This window comes from Delphinapterus leucas, chromosome 2 (genome assembly GCF_059928025.1).
Source record: "Delphinapterus leucas isolate spDelLeu-1000000601 "Yukka" chromosome 2, BTC_Dleu_Yukka2, whole genome shotgun sequence".
In the NCBI taxonomy this organism is placed as follows: Eukaryota; Metazoa; Chordata; class Mammalia; order Artiodactyla; family Monodontidae; genus Delphinapterus; species Delphinapterus leucas.
The window spans coordinates 115,482,887-115,506,990 of NC_143130.1; the positions used below are offsets into that span (position 1 = coordinate 115,482,887).

Here is a 24,104-nt window from a genome sequence, read left to right on the forward strand (position 1 = left end):
GGTCAGTCAGCATAATAAAGTCAACCTAATGACAGCAGACAACTTATCCATCTGTTTTTGGCCAACTTTGATGAGACCTGATTTTGAAAATCGAGAGTTTCTGTCTACCACGAAGATCCATCAATCTGTCGTTGAAACATTCATTCAACAGTGTCAGTTTTTCTTTTACAATGGAGAAATTGTGGAAACTGCGAACACTGTGGCTCCTCCACCACCTTCAAACCCAGGACAGTTGGTGGAACCAATGGTACCGCTTCAGTTACCACCACCATTGCAACCTCAGCTGATACAACCACAGTTACAGACGGATCCTCTTGGTATTATATAAGTAGGAAGTGATTGCAGACAGCCTGAAATTGGACAAAAGCAAATCTAGGCATGCATGTTTCAGGGTTCAGTAGTATACTTCATGTTTCTTACAGATAATTCACATTCAAAATAATGAAACATTTTCTCTTTGAACTATATGGTATTCCTTATTCATTTATATTACAAATCTAAGACCATGTGATAAGCATGACTGGAGAGGTTTAATTTTTATAAACAAAAATAGCTATAAAATACAAAGCTGCTGTTGCATGCAACCTTATTGCAATCAGTATATCATTCCTGTGGCATTTTCTGTCACATTATATTGTGAATAAAATTTTTCTATAGAAATTAAATGATTTAAAAACTCACGTATATGAAACATTTAATGCTTTCCAGCCTGCTTTATGGCTGGTTTTGTTATTTGATGTGCTAATTTGAGCAACTTAATTTACTTTTATCAGTCTGTATAGATAACTAAAAGCCCAGTTAAGTATTTTATAATTTCAGGCTACTTATGCCATGCTTGGGATGTTGTTTGAAAGAAAGAAAAGTACACTTAACATATTTCTGCACCTTCATCTTCTAAGTAAACCTGTGGATGATCTGATGGGGGTAAATGGATATATTTCTTGTACACACATACCAAGGACATGCTTGTGGCTAAAGTGAGTTGATAATGTTGTGCAAAGGATAGTTGTCACCAACTCATTTCTTTATAGTCCATGATGAAACAAACATCTTGTATACTGTTAATTCTGTAAACAGATGCATGTTCAAAAGATCTATTATGGTCTTGTAATCTTAATCTAATATATTTTAGATATTTTAATTTTTTCCCTCTCGGGAAATACACTTAGTATAGTGTAGAAAATACTTCATGACATTTTCATATAAGGTTATATAACTTTTCATACATAAACATGAAATTTGTTGTAGAAAATTCTTTAAACCAAACATTTTAATCTAGGATTTCAATTTAAATCTGTCCCTTGAATCTATTTTTATGTGGCCCTTAAAAACATATCCAAAAATCCATTGCTAATATAGCAATAAAAATACTTTGGGTACTGACAGCCTCTTTGGAGTATGTATATATAAAGTTGCATACTTGTATTCATATTCTTTTCTGTGATATGTTGTACTAAAATCCAAAGTGGCTTTTGCACCATTTTTTAAACCAATTTTTTCCTTTGATGTTGGTACCAGATTTGCTGTAAATGACTGCTGCTTTGGAGGTTAAACATTTCGTTAGTGAAGTTACAACCAGAACACGAAATTATGGATAAAATTTTCAGAATAAGTGGCATAGGTAAATTTTGTTAGGCTTTATTCAAAATTTGTTCATTATCAAACCATGCCAGTTTTTTTCCCAGAAAGGGAAAAAATGGTTTTTTTGTTGCTAGGTTATATTTTGTGTAGTAAAGAAAAAATTCTTTGGTCCACATTGTAATCTTCATACTGCAATTTTAAGGTTGTCTTATGTGTACTGTAGTAAATAGATGATTTTGAGATTTGAGGCTCCTAAGAGTTTGATTTACTCCATTTTTTCCTAAAATAAATATTGTCTTTCCCAACTGTTATGTCCTAGGTATTGTACTTCTAATTTTAACTTCAGAATCAAGATGTTGACATGAACCAGGCTGCTGTTGAAGTACATGTATATTATAAATTATCTTATTTGTGTTATACTCTTACATGTTATTATCTTTTCTAAGAAAACAAAGTCCCTATTATTCCTATTGCAAAGCACACAGGAATTAAGAAAGTACAGTAATTTTTAAAAAGAAAAATCTGGTAAATGTAGTATTCTTAACCTGTTCTATATTACTTATACCTATTGTCTATATAGCTTTAATTTATAGCTGTCAGTTTAACATCGGCATGTCTGGCAAAGAAAATTAAACTTTAAGAGTTTTATAAACTGTTTCTAGGTTGCTAAAGAATTTATTTTTCTACTATATATGGTATAGACAAAGCTCAAAACTATGTACAGGAAAAAAGCCTGACTATTTCTTTTGGAAGTAGGCTGAAAAGAGAATTTTCAGAACTGTTCATTTCTTCAGTTCATTTGGTCATAACTTTGCTATTGTAATATGTGAATCCCAGTTTATTTAAGCTATTCTCTTTTATACTGTGTTAATTTAACTTTCATGTGCATTTAGTACAACTTTTGTTATTGAAACTAGCATTTACCATTTTCCACATTTACTACCTTACACCTTCCCAAAAATTTATCTCCACTTTTCTATGCATTCTATAATTGATTTGAAAAGCTTCATAGTGGGTCATTTAAAATTCTACTTTTGGTTCACTTAACAGATAGGTTACAGTTAATTGAAAATTAAAATACGGTTTAAAGCTCAGTCTGTTACACTGAATTGATTGCGTTTGTTTTTGCCAAGGGTTTAGATATGTTTTTAAATATTAGAAAAATAATGCTAAAAACAAAATAATATGATTAAACTTTTTTCTGGTAAGTTACTGGAAGGTTTCACTGTTTAGGGAACTATCATATATGAAACTTCTTAAAGGATGAAAAGAATATTAGGTAGTCTCGTAATTATGCGTAAACATTAAGGCATTATATTTTACAGTTTTAAATAAAATTCCATCTACACACATGTTGCCATCGTTTCATTTAAGCTTCAGTGCTTGTAATTATTACAGTATTGTACTTAACGGTATCTAGATTAGCAATATAAAGAAGCGTAGTGGAATTCTCAAATTTTCAGTAGATTTATGGGAAGTCAAATTCTGTTCAACAAACACTTATTAGGATATACAATTAATTTTAGAACAAAATTCCAGGCACAACATATTTTCATTTGAAATGGTATTTGTTAGTAGTGCTTATTTTTTCCAACATTTACAATGTAAATAATGTAGGTAGCAGCAATCTAACTTAGCCAAAAAGCAGCTTTTATTTTCCATACTGTATGTAAATAATGTAGACTTTTTTTTTGAGGTACTGCAATTTAATTTCTAATATCTCTTAGATAGGAACAAAAAGGAACAATTGGAATAAGAACTTAGGCCTTAGCTTCCATGTGATTTTTAGTTTTTTATACAGTAATAATTGTGATGCTATTTGTCAACTGGATATAAATATATATATATAATTTTAAAAAGTCAAAAGTGCTTTGTTTCTTCGTTTATAATTAATGTAATTTTGTGCTTCACCAACAGGATGCTGCAGTAAATTAAATATCAGTGAAGCTTCTTCTGTATGGAGAATGCTGTGAATAAAACATTAAGAAGCTGTGTAATTTTAAGTTATAGTTGCCTCTAATTTTACCATTTTATTGGTAAAAATCAACTAATATTTTTTCATAAAATAGGAAAATGTTTTTAAAATTGTGATGAAAATTTTATTAGGGAAGTGTATTATTGAGCTTTTACTGTACCCATGAGAGGAGATCTAAAATTTATTCTGGATGTATACATACAGATGAAAATTAATTTTTAAACGTTTAGGAAAACAGGATTGCACAGATTTCTAAGACTCAAATGTTACCTGGAATTTCGAGCTGTGGCTAGACATATTTTGAGCCACTGAAAATATTTTGAAGCCTATTCTAGTTTATAACAGAGGTGCTAACATTGAACAACAATATTTTTATTTTCTTCATGGTTTATGAATATTAAGTCAGACTTCTATAGGTATATGTTGTCAGATTCTATGGATCTGGTGAGGTCAGTTTGACCTGAATCATTGTATTTGTTTATCTTGAGTTTAATCCTTTTAATTAAGTTCCTTAATTCTTAGGCTGAACAATTTCTGATTTGTTTCAGAACTTTATGGGACACTTAAAATTTTTTATTGTGTCTGAACTGTTAAAGTTCTTAGCATTTTCAATTTATCAAATGTCTGAAAATAAAATTTTCTAAGGTTTAATAAGGGAAGGAACTACTCTTCAAAATTGATTTGTTATGGTAGGATTTGTGTGTAGTTGAGAAGACTGTACAAGCATTAATGACATCTCATATCCAATATCCAGTCATTAGATGTGATCCAAGTACCATGATCTTTTTAAAGCAGTTAAAAATCTACTAACTAAGGAACTTTGGGAACATCCACTATTCAGTTGGTCCTCATCATCATTCTATAAGCACGAGTCCATTTTTTTTTCCCTTACAATATTAGTTTTAACTCTTGGGGTGTGTTTGGGGGGTGGCGCTGGGTGGGAAGGATCCACAGTTCTCACATTAAGTCTTAAAATGTTCAATATTAGTCTGTAGAAATTTTGCAGGCAGTAGGAATGATTTTGAAAAGCTAATCAATGGTAGTCAAAGGTAGTATTTCAGTTATAACTAAGTTTAATGTATAAAATTATAAACCTTGAAATTAATGCAGTGCTGGCAGTTCTGGTTTAGTTATTTTTTACTCATCATTAGAAGAGTGCCAAGACTTGCAGTATACGCACTTCTTGCTGTAAGTAGTTGTCAAGGAATTCGTACTTTAGAAACGACCTAATACTTGTTTATTCGCACAGTATAGTTTTTCTATTCAGCTTTATTTGCCTCATAAAATTTATTCATAAATTTATTATGAACTATTTAATAATGGCTTTCTTGTTCTAATAGTTTATCTGATACTTAGTTAAGATTCCCTTAGTGTTAAAACCTATTTTTTCAAATTTCTATTTTGTGTTAAATCTTATTCCAGCACAAGTGATGTTGGATTAGCAATTGATATATTTACTAATTGCTTTACTAATTCATCAAACTTAGTTTTAGTTATGTATCTGTACTCACCAGATCATTTTCTTTTTTTTCTGTTATCTATTTTATACATAGTATCAATAATGTATATATTATTGATATATATATATATATATACACACACACACACCCAGATCATTTTCTTATGACCTTGAACTAAATGTTCTGTCCTAACTATTTAGTATTTTTTAGGTCCTTACCAGTTTTTTTTTTTTTTTTTTTTGCGGTACGCGGGCCTTTCACTGTTGTGGCCTCTCCCATTGCGGAGCACAGGCTCCGGATGCGCAGGCTCAGCGGCCATGGCTCACGGACCCAGCCACTCCACGGCATGTGGGATCTTCCCGGACCAGGGCACAAACCCGTGTCCCCTGCATCGGCAGGCAGACTCTCGACCACTGCGCCACCAGGAAAGCCCCCCCCTTACCAGTTTTTAAACTATCTTATCAGTTTCAAATTTGGAGCTCTTAGTTTCCCTTATCTCTAGATTCTTGGTATTTCATTTTATCCAAATAAATGTCTTTGTAGGCTTAGTTGCTCCACGGCATGTGGTATCTTCCCGGACCAGGGCTTGAAACGTGTCCTCTGCATTGGCAGGCGGATTCTTAATCACTGCGTCACCAGGCAAGTCCCTATCCAATTCTTTATTGCAAAATGACTTGTAAGTTACTTTAAAATCCACTTAGATAATTATGATCATGGTGAGCAAACTTTTTGGTGAAAGGACAGACAGTAGATGTCTTAGACTTTGTAGGTCATGCAGTCTCTGGAACTACTCAACTCTGCTGTGGTGCAAAAATAACCAGAAAAATATAGAAATAAATTAACACGACTGCCTTCTAATAAAACTGTGTTTATAAAAAAAAAAGGCAGCAGGCTGGATTTGGTCCACAGAGCTGAGTTGATTGATCCCTGCCTCAGATGGTTAGTAGAATTAGGATCTTCCAAGTTTTATCCAGGTGGAATAATGTATGATAGAGTAACACAAAGTAATGTAGGTCAAAGTAAAATTTTATGAAGGATGATGACAGTTGCCCGCTGTTCATGCTGCCTTTTTTCCCAAAGGAGATCATCTTTTTTTAGTCGTAAGTAATGAGAGCTATGTGGAATAGTTTTTTGAAAGATCATAATAAATTATTAAAACGTTGCATCTAGAAGGTAGGAATGATGATATAATTTTATACATCAGAACTGAATTGCTTTCATAGCTTTATTTCTCAAGGATAAAGTAATATTTTTGAGGGCAGTAATTGCCATCTCCACACACTATATATTAATCATATATAATCATACATATAATAAGTACGTCAATAAGTTGTTACATAGGTTAATGAAGTGGTTAATATTTTTAAACTGCTAACCCTAAAATAAAATCATGTCCATAATGGATCTAGTAATAGGTGACCATCATTTAATGGATCATCTCTTCAAACTGCAGATCTCTACTTCTGAAATCTTTTTGGTTGTTTTTAGTCTATATTTAAGTGCTATATGAAGCTTATAATGGCAAATCGTAATAGATTCATACTTAAATTCAAACAAGTTCCTTCAGGTAAAAATAACCTTTCTCAAGTTTTAAGAATATGCTGGCCTTTGAGTGTTTTTCTGTTTATAGCAATGGTTTCCATACATCAGAATCACTTGTGGGAGCTTTTTAAGAATCAGGCTATCCAGAAGCTAGCCAACTATACAAATCTCTGAAGTGCAAGTGTAACAGATTTATTCCCAGTCATGTGCTTTTGTATTCCATCTAGGGAGGACAAAATGGAGTTTCCAGAAGAAAAATTTCATATGGTAAGGGTTAATTACATAGAAAAAGCCTTGGTATTCAAATTTAAACTCATAACTATATCATGTAGGCTTGATAGTTACTGAGCAATTTTATAATCATCCATTGTAATAATCTAGTTAAAACTAAGCTTTTTAATGGCAGAGATCTGGGCTTGTTAGTAAGGAAATTTTAATGTTTTTTCCTAGAAAATTCAAGTATTTACAATTCCTTCTTCCCCTTTTTGTGAATAAAAGGGTTCTATCAAAGAAATAGGAAAATGATAATAAAGGGAATAGGGCAAGGAATTGGAGGAAAAAGAGTAATTTGTATGTAGAATGTTTTTTAGTGTTCTAACTTTATACATCCTGAATTTTCCAAAGTCGTCATTTTCATTTTTATACCACTTTAATATTTGCCTTACAAACAATGTAGAGGTTCTATTTTCAATGGGATGTAGTAGGTCACAGCAGGTAAAACTACACCATCTAACATATAAAAAAGCAAGATAATTTTCGAAGGCCATATTTTTAAAGCCATCAGTGTGATATGGAAATGACTGACTCTAAAATAGACTTCAGTCTCACAGAGGGGAGAACTATTCAGAGGTTAGTGGAAGATCAAAAACCTTTTTTTTTTTTTTTAATCTCCCTTATTTCCTTTGCAGTATCAGGGCATAGTCTGGGGATCTGGATTTGGCCCAGGCAGAGGGCCATGTTAAGGGAAAAAGAAACCAGCTATGCTTTTAATGATTGCATAGGGCTGGAGTTACAAAATTGGAGGTTTGAAAGAATAGCCAGTCTTCCTGTCAAGATATTAAATGTTGTAGCTTAGAAAGGCTGAAAAAGCTAAGCGGAACATTTCTGACAGGCAGAGCTGAATCCCTTGCAGATTCCTGTACCTCAGAAATGTAATAAGTGGGTTTTTTTGAGAATTCTTTAGGAGGTAGCTGAGCAGCTGAGCAATACTTCTGATGGCCTCCTGTAGGCATAGGTGGGTTTTGAGTTTGGGGGTAATTTACACAGCAATAGGACATCAAAGCACAATTGCACATCAAAGTTCATAGTGGGGGTTATGAATGCAGTGATTGTGCATTTCCTTCACTTCCAAGTCACAGTTCCAAGTGTAACAAAATTCACACAGAGTGATATCATATATGTGTACTGAGTGAGAAAGCACTAAGTGCTAGAGTAAATCTCAGTAAATGTCAGAAAACTCCCTGTAATGAAAAATTATATTTGTACCAGATAAGAGAGAGCCTTTGTAAAGAAATCTTTAAAATACATGTCAGAGAACCTGTACTAGACAGAAATTGTATGAGTGTGCTGACTGTGGTAGCTCCTCTAGGAAATATCACAGAAGCAGTGGAATCCAGTGGCTGCTGGACTCAAAAGGGAAAGAAACTGTGTGAGAAACTGTGTGTGTGTGTGTGTGTGTGTGTGTGTGTGTGTGTGTGTGTGAAGGCTTTTCCAAACAGTGTTTGAATATGACCAGAGTAGTCATGCTTAAGTCACCGTTAATGCAGTGACGGTGGGAAGGGCCTTGGAATGAGTTATAGTGTATATCAATTTAAAACTGAAAGAAAATCTGTTTCTTCAAAGTGAGAAAGTCTTACAGAATCAGATGAAATTGCACATTACAGATTTTATATAGCCTAGAAACTATATAAATATATTTGTGAGAGGAACTCTGAGGAGAACAAAATGAAGGATGCATTGAGGAAAGGGCATCTCATTTCACTTAAGTAATAATTCATAATGATGGAAAACCTACCAGTTTGAAGTATTAGGGTGTGGACCAGCAAACTTATAAAGGGCCAGATGGTAAATATTTTCAGCTTTGTAGGCCAAGAGGCCAAAACCAAAAATATTATATAGACACTTAAGAGAAAACAAATGTCCACAGTATTTCTACTGACAAAAATTAACGTCATTGCATTGCAAATCATTTCCAATTGAAGTTTGGAAGTTCCACAATTGCACAAATATATTTTTAGATATAGAAATTTCCCTTGCAATTTTATCAAGGTCCGAAAAATCCTGCTGGAATTATAGTGTAAGTTTGGAAAGTACATCCAGTGCAAATTTGGAAATGAAGGATTCACTTCTTGTTTTAACTTCTGATAGTACTGAAAGTGTATAAAGCAGCTTGACATTACTTTTGATTCAAACAATGTTAATTGTCATCGAGATGACTTTACTGCAGCATAGATTTTGCATGTAAGAGCTATTTTGCCACCCTCCACAAAAGAAAGAAAAGCATTTTATGTGAACATAACACTCAAGTGGAATTTAAAGGAAAAAAAAAAAAGTTACACAAGTTTGTTTCGTTTTGTTTTACCACAGTTCCCACATATCTTCACCCTTATCAAGCCACCTTTTTTCTTACAAAAAGTCAGGTTCCTATATAGTTAGAATATAAATGACTTCAGTAACAAGAAGGGATTTCCATTTATAATAATGCCAGGTAAGGTCATTTGGACCAACTCTTCAACTTAGGACACTTAGAAAGAAAAAAATGGACAAAATTATTTCAAAAAAATCAATTTGAAGTCCATCAAAAAACTAATAGTGAAGTGAAGATTTGCAGCTAATAGTGAAGATTTGCAGCCAGGAGTTTGGAGAGAAAAGATGCCTAGATAGATAAACCTGTGTTTGGAATCACTTCCCCCTTGGGTTTTTTTGAGAATTCTGTAGGAGGTAGCTGAGCAACTGAGCAATACTTCTGATGGCCTCGTGTAGGCATAGGTGGGCAGAAGTTGGAGTTCAAGACCTCAAGTTTGGTGTCCATTACAAAATAAGTCATGTGTGGAGATAAGGCAACATGTATTAAAAGTAACAGAAACACAAAATTTAAAATATGCTAACTGAGCCCAAGGAGATAAAAGTCAAGATGGAGATTGCAGCAGATAACTGGGAAAGTACAGAAAAGTACCAAATGGAAGTTAGAGAACCAAAAAATATATTAATTGAATTTAAGAATGCAAAGGATGAGCTTATAGCAGATTAGACACAGCTGACGATAGAATTCGTGAAAGACTGGTCAGAAGAAAATAGAATAAAATGAGAACTGAAAGAATAAAAATACAGAGAAGAGAGTTTTGTGATAAATTTAATGAACTTCGCAGAAAGAGAAAGAGGTAGAAGGATTATATGAATGGATAATGGCTGAGATCTTTGCACAGCTATCTGAGAGCAAGCAACTGATTCAAAGTTTGTGAATTAACCCCATGCAAGAAAGAAAAAGAAATCCATACTTAAGCATATCATAATAAAGCTGCTGAAAACTGGACAAAAAATTATAAAAGCAACCAGAGAAAAAGAATCACCTTTGAAAGAGTACTGCTTAGACTAAAATCTGCTTTCTTAATCAAAATATTAGAAGCCAAAGAACAGTGAAATTATCTTTACCTAAAATTCAGTAACAAAAAATTTAGCCTTTAAGGAATCTCCAATGGAATGCTGATATGTAGGAAAGAGAGAAGAATGAAAAGCAATGAAAAATACCTTGGTAAATCTAATGTTAACAATAATAGTAAAAAAGAGTCTAACATCAAAGTCAGTAGAAGGGGGAAAATAAAAAATGCTTAATAAAAAGGGGAGAAAAAGAAGAAAGAATAAAGGCAAATAGAACACAAATGTATTATGGTACATTTAGACCCAAATATATTAATAAGTACATTGAATTAAAAAAAATGTTCTAAGTGATACGAGAATCAGACTGGATTAAAAAATGACAAAATTGCAAGCATTTACAAGGGCCCCACCAAAAGTCATAAGGATCAGAAATATTAAAAGGAAAAAGATTATAAACAACTGATACCTATTAAAATGAATCTGTAACTTCAAAGTTCATGACACACATAGGCCTACATGGCTTTGCTGGTGAATTTCACCAAATAAGGGAGAAATAACACAAATCTTATATAAAGTCTTTAGCAGAACTGAAAAGGAGGAAATACTTTAACTGATTCTATGAGGCCAACATAATCTTGATAATTAAATTCAACAAGGGCATAATTATGGGGCAATCTCATGAATATAAATGCAAAAATCTTAAGTATTTGTATTTAGCAAGATATTAAGAGGGAGAAATAGAGTTGGTTCAACTTTCAAAAATCAGTGACTAATTTGCATTTATGGAATAAGAAAAATATATGATTGTGTCAAAAGATAAAAAGGCATTTTAGAAAAATATATCATGCAAATACTCATAGCTGGTATTGCCACGCTATTATCAGACAGTAAAATATAACGCAAAAAGCATTACTAGAGAGAGACCATTTAATAATGATGAAGGGTTTATTCAGCAAGAAGAGATAGCAATTCTAAATTTGGAAGCACCTAATAACATAGCATTAAAATAAATAAAGCAAAAAAGAAATACAAGGAGAGAGAGAAAAGTTTACAATCCAAGTAGGAGATTAGCACCTCTCTTTCATAGCTGATGGAACAAGCAAATAAAATATCTGAAGGTATCAAAGATTTGAACATGGTAAGCAAACATGACATAATGGACCTATATTACACATGGCACCTAATAATTGTAGATATTTACATGAAATTGTTACAAAATTGGGGCTTCCCTGGTGGCGCAGTGGTTGAGAGTCCGCCTGCCGATGCAGGGGACCACGGGTTCATGCCCCGGTCTGGGAAGATCCCACATGCCGTGGAGTGGCTGGGCCTGTGAGCCATGGCCGCTGAGCCTGCGCGTCCGGAGCCTGTGCTCCACAACGGGAGAGGCCACAACAGTGAGAGGCCTGCATACTGCAAAAAAAAAAAAAAATTGTTAACAAAATTGAATATACACTGAACCACAAAGGAAATCTCAATAAATTTCAAAGGATGAAAATCACACAGAGTTTGTTCTCCAGTTACATTAGAATTAAGGTAAAAATCATTAACAATAAGATAAGAAAGCCTCCAAATGTTTGGAAATTAAGCATATACTTCTAAAAGTTCATGGGTGAGAAAGAAATTGAAATGAAACATATTTTGAACTAAAAGATAATGAAAATAACATCAAATCTCGTGGGATGTTAATTGTGGGAGGTTGCTTAGGGCCGTGCTTAGAGGGAGATTTATGGCTTTGAATGCGTATATTATAAACAGGATTTATAGCTTTCAATGCATGTATTAGGAAACCTAAATTATCAGTACAGAAAAAGAGTAAAAAGTAATGAAGTAGAAAACACACACACAGAGTAAAGCCACAACTCATATCTTTGTTTGCTTTTTGTTTTTTAATCTTTCCCCAATGTGAAATTTTTTAAATTTTATTTTATTGAAGTATAGTTGATTTACAGTGTTGTGTTAATTTCAGGTATACAGCAAAGTGATTCATATATATATATATATATATATATAATATATATATTCTTTTTCAGATTCTTTTCTCTTATAAGTTATTACAAAATATTGAGTATAGTTCCCTATGCTATACAGTAGGTCCTTGTTGGTTAACTATTTTATATACAGTAGTGTGTATATGTTAACCGCAACTCATATCTTTGAAAAGACAAATAAGCAGAGTTACCTATATTTTTAGGTATATGATGGGAAAAGACAACATGTGGCATTTATGGTATCATTCCCCAACAGAAGAATCAAAACAGAGTTTCTTAGGATTTTGAAGCAATCCATATCATCTGCAGCAGAGAACTGCATACTTTTTAGAAAGCTCCTGGCATGCTTATGGGCCATGGAAAAGACAGAAAGCATGATCATGGACTATTAAGTGACCATGTGGCCAGAACTATTTAAGATGAGGTAGGTTCTGTCAAATCCATCAAGTCATCCTGAGGTCAGATGGACCCAGCAGCAATCTATCATAAGATGGAAGTGGCACATCTGTGATTGGGCCTTAGTGGGTCTGGAGGACCCAATTAAGTTGCACAAGCAAGTCATTGTGAGCCCCATCTCATCATCTTGTGTTGCCCTAGTGCCTGCTTCTCAGTTCAAAACCATGTGCATATGGTAGCCATGGAAGCACACTGCTCAAATCTTTCAAGAATTGCCTCTAGGATTGCACTCGGCTGACAGTCCTAAGCTGCAGCACTTTCAGAATCCACTGCAGCATTTAAATTCAAGACATACTATCTCTGGGTACCTATAGCCAATGACCAAGTACTGGTGGGGTTGGACAGATATTAGGATCTAAATATTTCTGCATTCACCAAGATCCTGTGACTTTGCATTCATCAAGACCATCAGGAATGTTCTTGTGAGAGGGGCACCAAGTATCACTAAAGAGTGTAGTGGTGACTCCTCTCATCTACAGGCTGGAGATGGTGGTAGGAAAGGTAGTCACAGAACTGAGCTAATTAATAGCAACAGGAATGATGGCATCCCAAAGCAGGTGGCACACTAAACTGCAAGAAGTCACAAGGCCATAATTACAATGACCTGCAAGGTTGGAGGGGTAATCTCAGAGGCTCGACTAGGGAATTGTGGAGAAGGCTAATAGAACATTTCATCTCGGGGGGCAAAAGAGATGGGCATTCAATAAGGATGCTGTTTAACATCTAAAAAACTTTTTTTTAACCAAGTATGGAGAAACAAGTGGCCAAAGGCAGCCAGTCCAAAAAAGTTGAAATCCCTTGCTTAGTTCCCTGACCTGTATTCACAACCAGAACCAACTGACTAAAAAGGCGAACAGGTCTCCAGGAGGAAAGATCCCACAACATCTCAGTATATATTATAAGATTTCCTGTGTTTTCCCAAAACGACTGAGGCCCTTTACTCAGGTGATTGTACACTGGAGAAAGAGGAGAACCTTGCATTTCAAAGAATATTAGACACAGGGTCTGAGTTGACCTTTGATACCTAGAGACCCAAAGCATCATCACCACCCCTTTGTTAGAAATTCACTAGTCTGTCCTCCGAAGAAACCAGATGGATCCTGGAGAATGACTGTAGACTATCATAAATTCAACCAAAGGGTGTTATGTAACATTACATAACAGATGTAATGTTAGGCATATCATTGATAGAGTATGTTAATAATATACATGTCATGTGTCCATTGATTTGGCAAGTATAAGAATATATTCCAATTGGGAAAGAGAATCAGAAACAGTTTGCTTTCATGAGGAGCAGATGATGTTGATTTAAGTTTTACCTCAGAACTCTGTCAGTCCTCTTAACATCTGTTATAATACATTGTGAAGAGATGAAAGTGTCTGGGCATCCCATGATCCATTAGACTGATGTCACACTGATTACGCAGGTGGAGTCCTTGATGAGACAATGCACTCCAGAAGAGGGAGATAAGCCCTTTAAAGATCAGCGAGCTGTCACTTCAGTAGAATTTTTAGGGGTCCAGCGGTCAGGCACGTGCCAGTATATTCCCTCCAAAGTAAGAGAAATTTGCTGCATCTTGCATCCCCTTCTACAAATAGGGAAGTACAGCACCTGGTAGGCCTCTTCTGGCTCTGAATGCAACACATTCTACAGCAGGGTTTTTCAACCTTGGCACTATTAGCACTTTGGACCAATTAATTCTTTGTGTGGGGAGCTATGTTGTGCATTGCAGGATGTTTAGCAGTATCCCTGGCCTCTACCCAAGTTGATGCCAATAGCACTCCCCCTACTCCAGTCATGAAAATAAAAAGTGGCTCCAGACTTAGCAAATGTTCCCTGGGGAGCAAAATCATCCCTGATTTAGAACCATTGTTATATACCTAGGAATTCTGCTGTCCCATGTACCAAGTGACAGGGAAAGCTGCCAGATTTCAGGGTGGTCCAGAATACAAAACAGCCCAGCAGAAGGTACAAGGTTTGGTATAAGCAAATATACTATACTATCCAGTAGACCCTCTGGTCTTGGAGGGGACAATAGTGGAAATGTAGAGTTTGTTGAAAGTCCTAAAGGGACAATTACAGTGCAGACCCTTGGGGTTCTGGAGCAAGGCCATGCCATCTACAGTGGAAATTCCTGTATCTTTTGAAACACAGCTTTTGGCACATTCCTGGGCTCTGGTGGAGAAAGGAATATTTGACTGTGGACACCAAGTGTCCACACTCTGTTGTAGGGAGGAAGGTGGGACACTAAGGGAGATGCTGGATCATTATATGACAAAGGAGGAAGAAACCTTAAAGAACCTCAACATTTCACCATTGAGGAAGCTGAGTCCAGAGACATAACTTTGCCTAAAGTCATCACGAGGTTAGTGGAAACCAAGTTAGGAGTCTTCTACTCCATGTAAGTGAGAATCTCACTTCATAAATTGAAAACGATTGCATTTTCCCTGTGGAATATTCTTACACACAATTCTTGGGTTGTTTAGTACTGTGGCTACAGTGCATTATAGGTTAAAGAGAATTTTGTGGGCCAGTTTGATGTCTTTCTCTTACAGAATGCATTCTGAGTCCCTAAAAACTGACCTACAAAACAAACTTGAACACTGGGAACTTCTTGGTATGTGTGTGAGGTATGTTGTGGGCTGTCAGGTTTTGGAACAATAAAAGGGAATCCTCCCCCATACTCCTGCCCCTGCCCCATATACTGGGCAACAAACCTTTCTGCCAGGTTACATGGAGCAGCAGTTTTCAATTCTCATTTTGACCAAGACCCAGAGTAAGAGATATTTTTGACATCATGACCCACTGTGTGTATGTGCACACATACACACTCACACATACAACACAGATATGAAAGTTTCCCAAATAGAACTTGCCCTTACCATATATAATGCTTTCAAATATTTCCTCTATGTTTTTAGTATTGATCATAACCAACTAATCATAGCTACAATCCTCCTGAGTAGGTAATTTCACAGCCCATTAATAGGCTAGGTCCCAAAGTTAAAACAAAAACAAAACACCAGTGTTGAGAGTTGTAGGCCTAAAAATTCTAGACTCTAAATATAACTTGATAATAATATGTACTCAAAGATTAATTTTTCGGGATTTCCCTGGTGGCACAGTGGTTAGGATTCCACAATCCCAATGCAGGGGGTCCAGGTTCCATCACTGGTCAGGGAACTAGATCCCACATGCATGCCCACCTAAGAGTTTGCATGCCACAACTAAGGCCCAGTGCAACAAAATAAAAAAAAAAAAAGATTAGTTTGTAAAATATGAACACTTACTGGAAGTTGGCTGTTTGGATGGAGAATACATTTCACATTGGGAAATATATCTTTTAAGGTATAAAGCAGGCCAGTCCACAAAACTTTCTTTCCATAAATGTATACACAGGAATAGGACACCAATTGGGCAGCATCTTGGGGTGGGCAGTCAGCCACTTCACTGATGCCCTTATGTTTTCTTCTACAGCCATTTCAAAAACAGGACATTCTCTTTTATAATAGACCAAAAAAATGCTAACCAGCCCCTTGGAAATTATGATAACCCAAAATGCAAAATTTCTTGAAATGGAATTTTTTGGTCCACACAATAGGATTATTAAGTATGTGATGTTTAGAACTTCCTAAACCAGATTCTAGGAGAAGCATTTTCATTGTGTATGAGTTATACCCACTTAGAAACATGTTATCCCTAACACTGAGTAGGAACAGGGACAAGAACTACATAATAGAGCACCTAGAGGCTCTACAATAAACACTTTCTATACAACACTTTCTGTACTGGGCTTAGTAATTCTATGAACAATATTTTTATCCTGCAGCTGAGGAAACTGAGATGCAGATATTTTAAATGTAATTTTCTGAAGACCATGCAAGCTTTATGGTGGATTTGAACCCTGGTTGTTCTGACTACAAAGCCCATGTTCTGCACAGTCTCATCTGCTTCTTAGTCATTTGATTTGTTGATTGGGAAGAAGTGGCCATCCTTTGACGGTCGGTCCTTTGAAGAAGTCCATAGAGCTATGAGTTCTTACTGCACCAGGAAGTGTCAGGTAAGCCTGAAAAGCTGACTTTGCTCCAGTTTTGATCAAGATGGAAAAAACTGAACTCCAAAGTCAGTGATGTATCACCTGAAACGTGAATTTCTGAGATTGGACATAATAATATAAAGAAAATTAGGGAATTCCCTGGCGGTCCAGCATGCTTTCACTGCTGTGGGCCCAGGTTTGATCCCTGATGGGGGAACTAAGATCCTGTAGGCTGCGTGGTGCAGCCAAAAAAATAAATAAAAATAAATAAAAATAAGGCCAGAATTCTAAAAAGATATTTTTTAAAAAAAGAAAATTAACAATGGTTTCAATAAGAACTCTAACATAATTTCATACCTTGCATTGTCTTCCACTGTTGATAGGGTACTGATGTTTAGGCCTTTCCCACCCCACTCCCACCCCCAAGTAATATTTCATATGTCTTTCACTATACCATCAGAGGCTTAGCATGAAATATGAGAGTTCAGACAATCCTTCCTTTTCTGGTCAGGAGGAATCCAAACAATCTTGGGAGGATCATCTAAAAGATCACCTCTCTTTGGTGTGAGCCTGAAATTTTTTAGTGAATTTTCAATTTGCACCAGTCCATAACCACATCAATCTGATATGATTGACAATATTTTTCTACAAATTTGTCTCATTCATCTAAACTTTCAAATTTATTGACGCTAGTTGTTCATGTTTATTACCCTTTTAATTCCTGCTGTATCTGTAATATCCCTTCCTCTACATTTTAAACATTGCTTATTTGTACCTCTTCTCTTTTTGTATTGATTAGTCTTGCCAAAGTTTGTTAATTTTATTAGGTTTTTTCCAAAAAATCAAGTTTTTGCTTTATTGGTTCTTTCAAAAATAGGGTCTTTATTTTTTATTTCATTAAATTCTGCTTTTATCGTTATCATTTTCTTCTGGGTTTATTGTGTTGTTTTTATAATTTCTCTGGTTACCTAGATCATTAGTTTTGGAGTTTTTTCATTCCTTTAATGTACATTTAAAGCCATAGGTTTTCCTATATGTAGTACATTAACTGTATTCTACAAATTTTGATATAGAGTTTTTATCATTGTTTATTTTGAAATATTTCCTAATTTCTGTGTATTAGAAGCATTTTTAATATTTTATATACAGAAGATTTATAGTTATGTTTTTGTATGATTTCTAATTTAATTGAAGTTTTTAGAGATCATAGTCTTTCTAAAATTTTTCTTGTCTTGCCATAAAATATGAATTTATTTCATCATAATCAAAGTCGACAAATTGTCCTCTGATTTTTTTAACTAAGAGAAAAGGTTGATGAAAAGAACTTCAGTTGGGGCAGTTCAAAATTGGGATTTCAGCTGGTGCAGCTCACACATGGTAGAATCCTAGAAATCATAATCTTTCTAAAAACACTTTGAAATTAGTTGAGATCTATTTTATGGAGAGTATGTGATCAGTTTTCTTTCCATAGACACTTGGAGAGAAAAGGTGAAGTCTCTAATTCTTGGGTACAATTCGTGTTCTATACCTGTCCTAAATTACACTAAGCTTAGTAAATTGTTATGCTTTCGATCCTTAATATTTTTATTGATTTTTTTGTCTATTGCTCTCAATTACTAAGATAAGTGTGTTAAAATCTTTCATATGATGTAGAATTTGCCAGTTTTTCCTTACGTTCTGTCAATTCTTGCTTTAGATAATGTGAAGTTCTTTTTTATGTTCATAAATATTCATGATTATTAAACTTTCTTGGTGAATAATATCATCATTGTATAATGTCTCTTTTATCCCTGTTTATGCTTTTTGCCTTAACATCTATTTTGTTCATTATTAATACAGCTCTGCTGCTTTCTTTGTGTTAGCATTTACTGAGTATGTCTTTTTTTGATCCTTTACTTTCAATCATTGTGTTGAAACTTCATCTCAAACTTTAAATATTTCTCCTGTAAATGGCATAGGGATGGACTTCTCTTTTTTTTTTTTTTTTTTTTTAACCAATTAAATAACATGCTTGGCTTCACTTTCAGCCTTAATTTCTACTACACTTTTTTTTTTTTTTTTTTTTTTCCGGTATGCAGGCCTCTCACTGCTGTGGCCTCTCCCACCGCGGAGCACAGACTCCGGACGCAAAGGCCCAGAGGCCGTGGCTCACGGACCCAGCTGCTCTGCAGCATGTGGGATCCTCCTGGACCAGGGCACAAACCCGCGTCCCCTGCATCGGCAGGCGGACCCTCAACCACTGCACCACCAGGGAAGCCCTCTACTACACTTTTTAGCAAGGATGATTGATTTTTTAAAATTAATTAATTAATTATATTTATTTTTTGGCTGCGTTGGGTCTTTGTTGCTGCATGTGGGCTTTCTCTAGCTGCGGCGAGCAGGGGCTACTCTTTGTTGCAGTGCGTGGGCTTCTCATTGTTGTGGCTTCTCTTGTTGTGGAGCACGGGCTCTAGGTGCACAGGCTTCAGTAGTTGTAGCACATGGGATCAGTAGTTGTGGCACACGGGCTTAGTTTCTCTGCAGCATGTGGGATCTTCCTGGACCAGGGCTCAAACCCGTGTCCCCTGCCTTGGCAGGCGGATTCTTAACCACTGCACCACCAAGGAAATCCCAGGGATGGACTTCTTTTTAACTTAGGGCAACAGTTTTGTATTTCAGTTGGAAGTTCTATATACTTTTTGTAATCATTTATATACTCAAATTTCTTTTTGTCATCTTATTTTGTGCTTTCCATCTGTTCCATTTTCTCTCCCTCCTTTGTTTCTTGCCTTCTTTTGGCTTTGAGTGAGTATTTTTGTTTATTCCTTCTCCTCTACTAATTGGAAAATTTTACACTCTATGTCTGTTCTTTCAGCTTTACTCTTAAAATTTTAATATGCTTTCTTTTTAAAAAATATTTAGACTGCGCTGGGTCTTAGTTGCAGCACACAGGATCTTTGTTGTGGTATGGGGGATCTTTACTTATGGCATGCAGGCTTCTTAGTTGTGGCATGCATGTGGGATCTAGTTCCCTGACCAGGGATCGAACCCGGGCCCCCTGCATTGGGAGCATTGAGTCTCAGCCACTGAACCACCAGGGAAGTCCCTTTGTTTGCTTTCTTAAATTTTAAAGTTAGTCAATACATTTATTTTTTTCTTGATCATTACAGGAGCTTTTTAACTCTGACCACCCCCACCCACCTATATGTTATTATTTTCTAGTATTTTTAAAAAATTTATAACCATATAAATTAATTCCCATTATTATTTAGCATAGTAAATATTTGTTTTTATTTAATCACATATTTACTATTTTCTTTGCTCACAATTCCTCCTTTTAACTCAGATCTTGTTTCTGGATTTATTTTCATTCTTTCTGGAATATATTCTGTATGACTTCTTTTAGTGAGGATTCTAAGTTTTAGTGTTGGAAAAATATCTTTATTTTGCACTTTTTATTAAAAAATAGTTTTACTAGCTATGCATTTCTAAGTTCACAGTTGATTTTGAAGATATTATTATTCCATTATCTTTTTACTTTCATTGAAGCTGGTGATAAATCTGCTGTCAGTCTAGTAGAGGTTCCTTTGTAGATAATTTGTGTTCTCTGTCTTCCCCTAAGATTATTTTTGTCTTTGGTATTCTGTAGTTTCAATATGATATGTCTAAGTGTGTATTTCTTTTCATTTATACTGCTTGGATTTTTAAAATTTATTGAACATCAGTTCTAACTGTTCTCAATCATTATGTCTTTGAATATTATCTCTTTCCTGTTCTATCTAGTCTTGCCTATTGTTATGGACTTAATGTGTCCCACCAATATCCATATGTTGAAACCCTAACCCTCAATGTGGTTATATTTGGAGATAGGGCCTTTATAGAGGTAATTAAGTTTAAATGAGGTCATAAGGGTGAGGTCTTAATCCAGTGGTGTCCTTATAAGAAGCGGAAGAGAGACCAGAACTCACTCTCTCTCTCTACACATACATAGAAGAAAAGCCTTGTGGGGACACAGAGAGAAGGCAGCTATGTACAAGCCAAGAAGAAAGACTCCACCAGAAACCAACCCTGAGAACAACACCTTGATCTTGGACTTCAAGCTTCTAGAACTTTACATATGTTTTAATATCTGTATTAGTCAGCATTCTCCAGAGACTGGCCAATATCCTCTATTTATTTATTTACCTCTACATATATAACCATTTACAAATCTGGAGAAAGAAAGAGAGAGAGAGAGAGAGAGGAGAGAGAAGAGATTTATTGTGAGGAATTGGCTGACATGATCATGGGGGCTAAGAAGTTCCACAATCTGTTGTCTGCAATTGGAGATCCAGGAAAGTGGGTGGTGTAATTCTAGTCTGAGTCTGAAAGCCTAAGAACCAGGGGAGTCAATGGTGTAAATGCCAGTCCAAGATCAGAAGACCAATGTCTCAGTGCAAACAGGCAGGCAGGAAAGGGATAAATCCTCTCTTCTTCTGCTTTTTGTTCTATTCAGTCCCTCACCAGATTGGATGCTGCCCACCCACATGGGGAGAGCAGTCCACTTTACTGAGACCATTGATTTAAATGCTAATCTCATCTAGGAACACCCTCACAGACACACTCAGAATAGCATTTAATCTGGGCACTCCGTGGTCCAGTTAATTTGACACATAAGATTGACCATCACAATATCTTTGTGCTATTTTCTGATTTTTAGCTCTATCTTCCATTTTAGTTAATTCTCTCTTTAATTATAAACAATCTGATATCTAACCTGATCATTGAGTTTCTTATCTTAGTTTCATTTTTCATTTTTAGATGTTATGTTTGATTTTTTTTTTTTTTCCGGATCTACCTGATATTTTGATGGTCTCTTTTTCCTTGGGCCTACTCTTAATACTCTCTTGTTTTTTAAAACATAGTCACTACAATCTGGCACCACTTTTTTTTTTTAATGGTCACCACTATGTATTCCTTTGTTTTTTTAATAAATTTATTTATTTATTTTATTTTTGGCTGTGTTGGGTCTTCGTTGCTGCTCACGGGCTTTCTCTGGTTGCGCTGAGCAGGGGATACTCTTTGTTGCAGTGCGTAGGCTTCTCACTGCAGTGGCTTCTCTTATTGAGCAGCCCGGGCTCTAGGCTCACAGGCTTCAGTAGTTGCAGCACCCAGGCTCAGTAGTTGTGGCTCGTGGGCTCTAGAGCGCAGGCTCAGTAGTTGTGGCGCATGGGCTTAGTTGCTCCATGGCATGTGGGATCTTCCCAGACCAGGGCTCAAACCCGTGTCACCTGCATTGGCAGGCAGATTCTTAACCATTGTGCTAGCAGGGAAGTCCCTCTTTTTTAAAAAAAAATATTTATTTATTTATTTGGTCGCACTGGGTCTTAGTTGCAGCAGGCAGGCTCCGTAGTTGCAGTTCTCCAGCTTCTTATTTGTGGCACATGGGCTCCTTATTTGTGGCTTGCAAACTCTCAGTTGTGGCATGCATGTGGGATCTAGCTCCCTGACCAGGGATTGAACTCGGGCCCCCTGCATTGGGAGCTTGGAGTCTTATCCACTGTGCCACCCGGGAAGTCCCATAGCATCACTTTAAACTAAACTTTCAGCTTAATATAAATTCTGGCCTGTAACCCAGATGAAGGCAGACTTGTGATTAGGAAATCTTCAGAGAACATTTTCCCAACTCTATTCAGAAATAAGATTGAGACTGGCATATTTCCTAACTATCTTCCTCTATGTGATGGGGTTTTGCCCAAGTTTATCCTTCCATTAGAATGACACCTCTCAAAGTCTCAGCTTTATGCCAGTATCTTACTTTGAATTGCCATTTTATATATGTGTTCCAATTAAACTTTATATATGGACACTGCGATTTGAATTTTATACAACTTTCATGTGTCATAAAATACTATTCTTCTTTGATTTTTTTTCAACTATTAAAAAATGTAAAAATTATTCTTAGCTCATGGGACATATAAAAATAGGTGGTAGGTTGGATTTGGCCCATTGGGTTATAGTTTGACAATCCCTGTTCTATAAGAATGTTTTCAGCAGCAAAATAATCGATACAACCTAAGTATTCTTTATGCAAGAGTGAATAAACTAAAAAACAGTGACATATCCAGGAAAGGAATACTACCCAATAGCTACATGTATTAGCATGGTTAAACATAAAAAATATAATTTTAAGCCAAAACAAAGCAAAAAGTTGCAGAAGGACATTCTAATATGATACAATTTAAATAAAGTTTTAAAATCTGCCAAAGAAGACTATATATTACTTATGGATACATATATATGTGTGTATGGAAAATTATTTTTTAAACTCATGAAAATTGGAATTTAGAGAGAGAGGAAGAATGGCAGCTGAGAGAGATACACAGTGGGTCTAAGATATATCTGTTATGTATTGTTATTTTTGAAAAGTTTGAAGCACGTTGGGCAAATAAGATTTTATATATAGGGTTTTCTTAAATTATTCTCAATACTTGTGTATATGTTTGAAATATTCCATAATTTTAAAAATAATCTAAGATTTCATCTTAAAATTTGTATGGAGACACAAAAGACCCCGAATAGTCAAAGCAGTCTTGAGGGAAAAAAACGGAGCTGGAGGAATCAGACTCCCTGACTTCAGACTATACTACAAAGCTACAGTAATCAAGACAGTATGGTACTGGCACAAAAACAGAAATATAGATCAATGGAACAGGATAGAAAGCCCAGAGATAAACTCACACACCTATGGTCAACTAATCTATGACAAAGGACGCAAGGATATACGATGGAGAAAAGACAGTCTCTTCAATAAGTGGTGCTGGAAACCTGGATAGCTACATGTAAAAGAATGAAATTAGAACACTCCCTAACACCATACACAAAAATAAACTCAAAGTGGGTTAGAGACCTAAATATAAGACCAGACACTATAAATCTCTTAGAGGAAGACATAGGAAGAATACTCTTTGGCATAAATCACAGCAAGATCTTTTTTGATCCACCTCCCAGAGTAATGGAAATAAAAACAAAAATAAACAAATAGGACCCAATGAAACTTAAAAGCTTTTGCACAGCAAAGGAAACCATAACCGAGACGAAAAGACAAGCCTCAGAATGGGAGAAAATATTTGCAAATGAAGCAACGACAAAGGATTAATCTCCAAAATTACAAGCAGCTCATGCAGCTCAATATCAAAAAAACAAACAGGCCAATCCGAATATGGGCAGAAGACCTAAATAGACATTTCTCCAAAGAAGACATACAGATGGCCAAGAAGCACATGAAAAGCTGCTCAACATTAAAAATTATTAGAGAAATGCAAATCAAAACTACAATGAGGTATCACCTCACAGCAGTTAGAACAGGCATCATCAGAAAAATCTACAAACAACAAATGCTGGAGGGGGCGTGGAGAAAATGGAACCCTCTTTCACTGTTGGTGGGAATGTAAATTGATACAGCCACTGTGGAGAACAGTATGGAGGTTCCTTAAAAAACTAAAAATAG

The 24,104-nt window shown here is 35.5% G+C and overlaps 1 protein-coding gene across 5 annotated transcripts in view; it reads left to right on the forward strand.

The window, feature by feature from the left end:
- The window catches only part of ARHGAP5 (Rho GTPase activating protein 5), a 106,269-nt gene that overhangs the window by 71,085 nt on the left and 11,080 nt on the right, over positions 1-24,104 (forward strand). For 4 of the 5 annotated variants that reach the window (XM_022553469.3, XM_022553470.3, XM_022553468.3 and 1 more), the window contains exon 7: positions 1-24,104. This exon is cut by the window's right edge and continues 11,080 nt beyond it. In XM_022553469.3, coding sequence (XP_022409177.1) covers positions 1-328 — 328 coding nt within the window. In that variant the 3' untranslated portion in view covers positions 329-24,104. The other variant, XM_089907584.1, reaches the window with a different exon arrangement.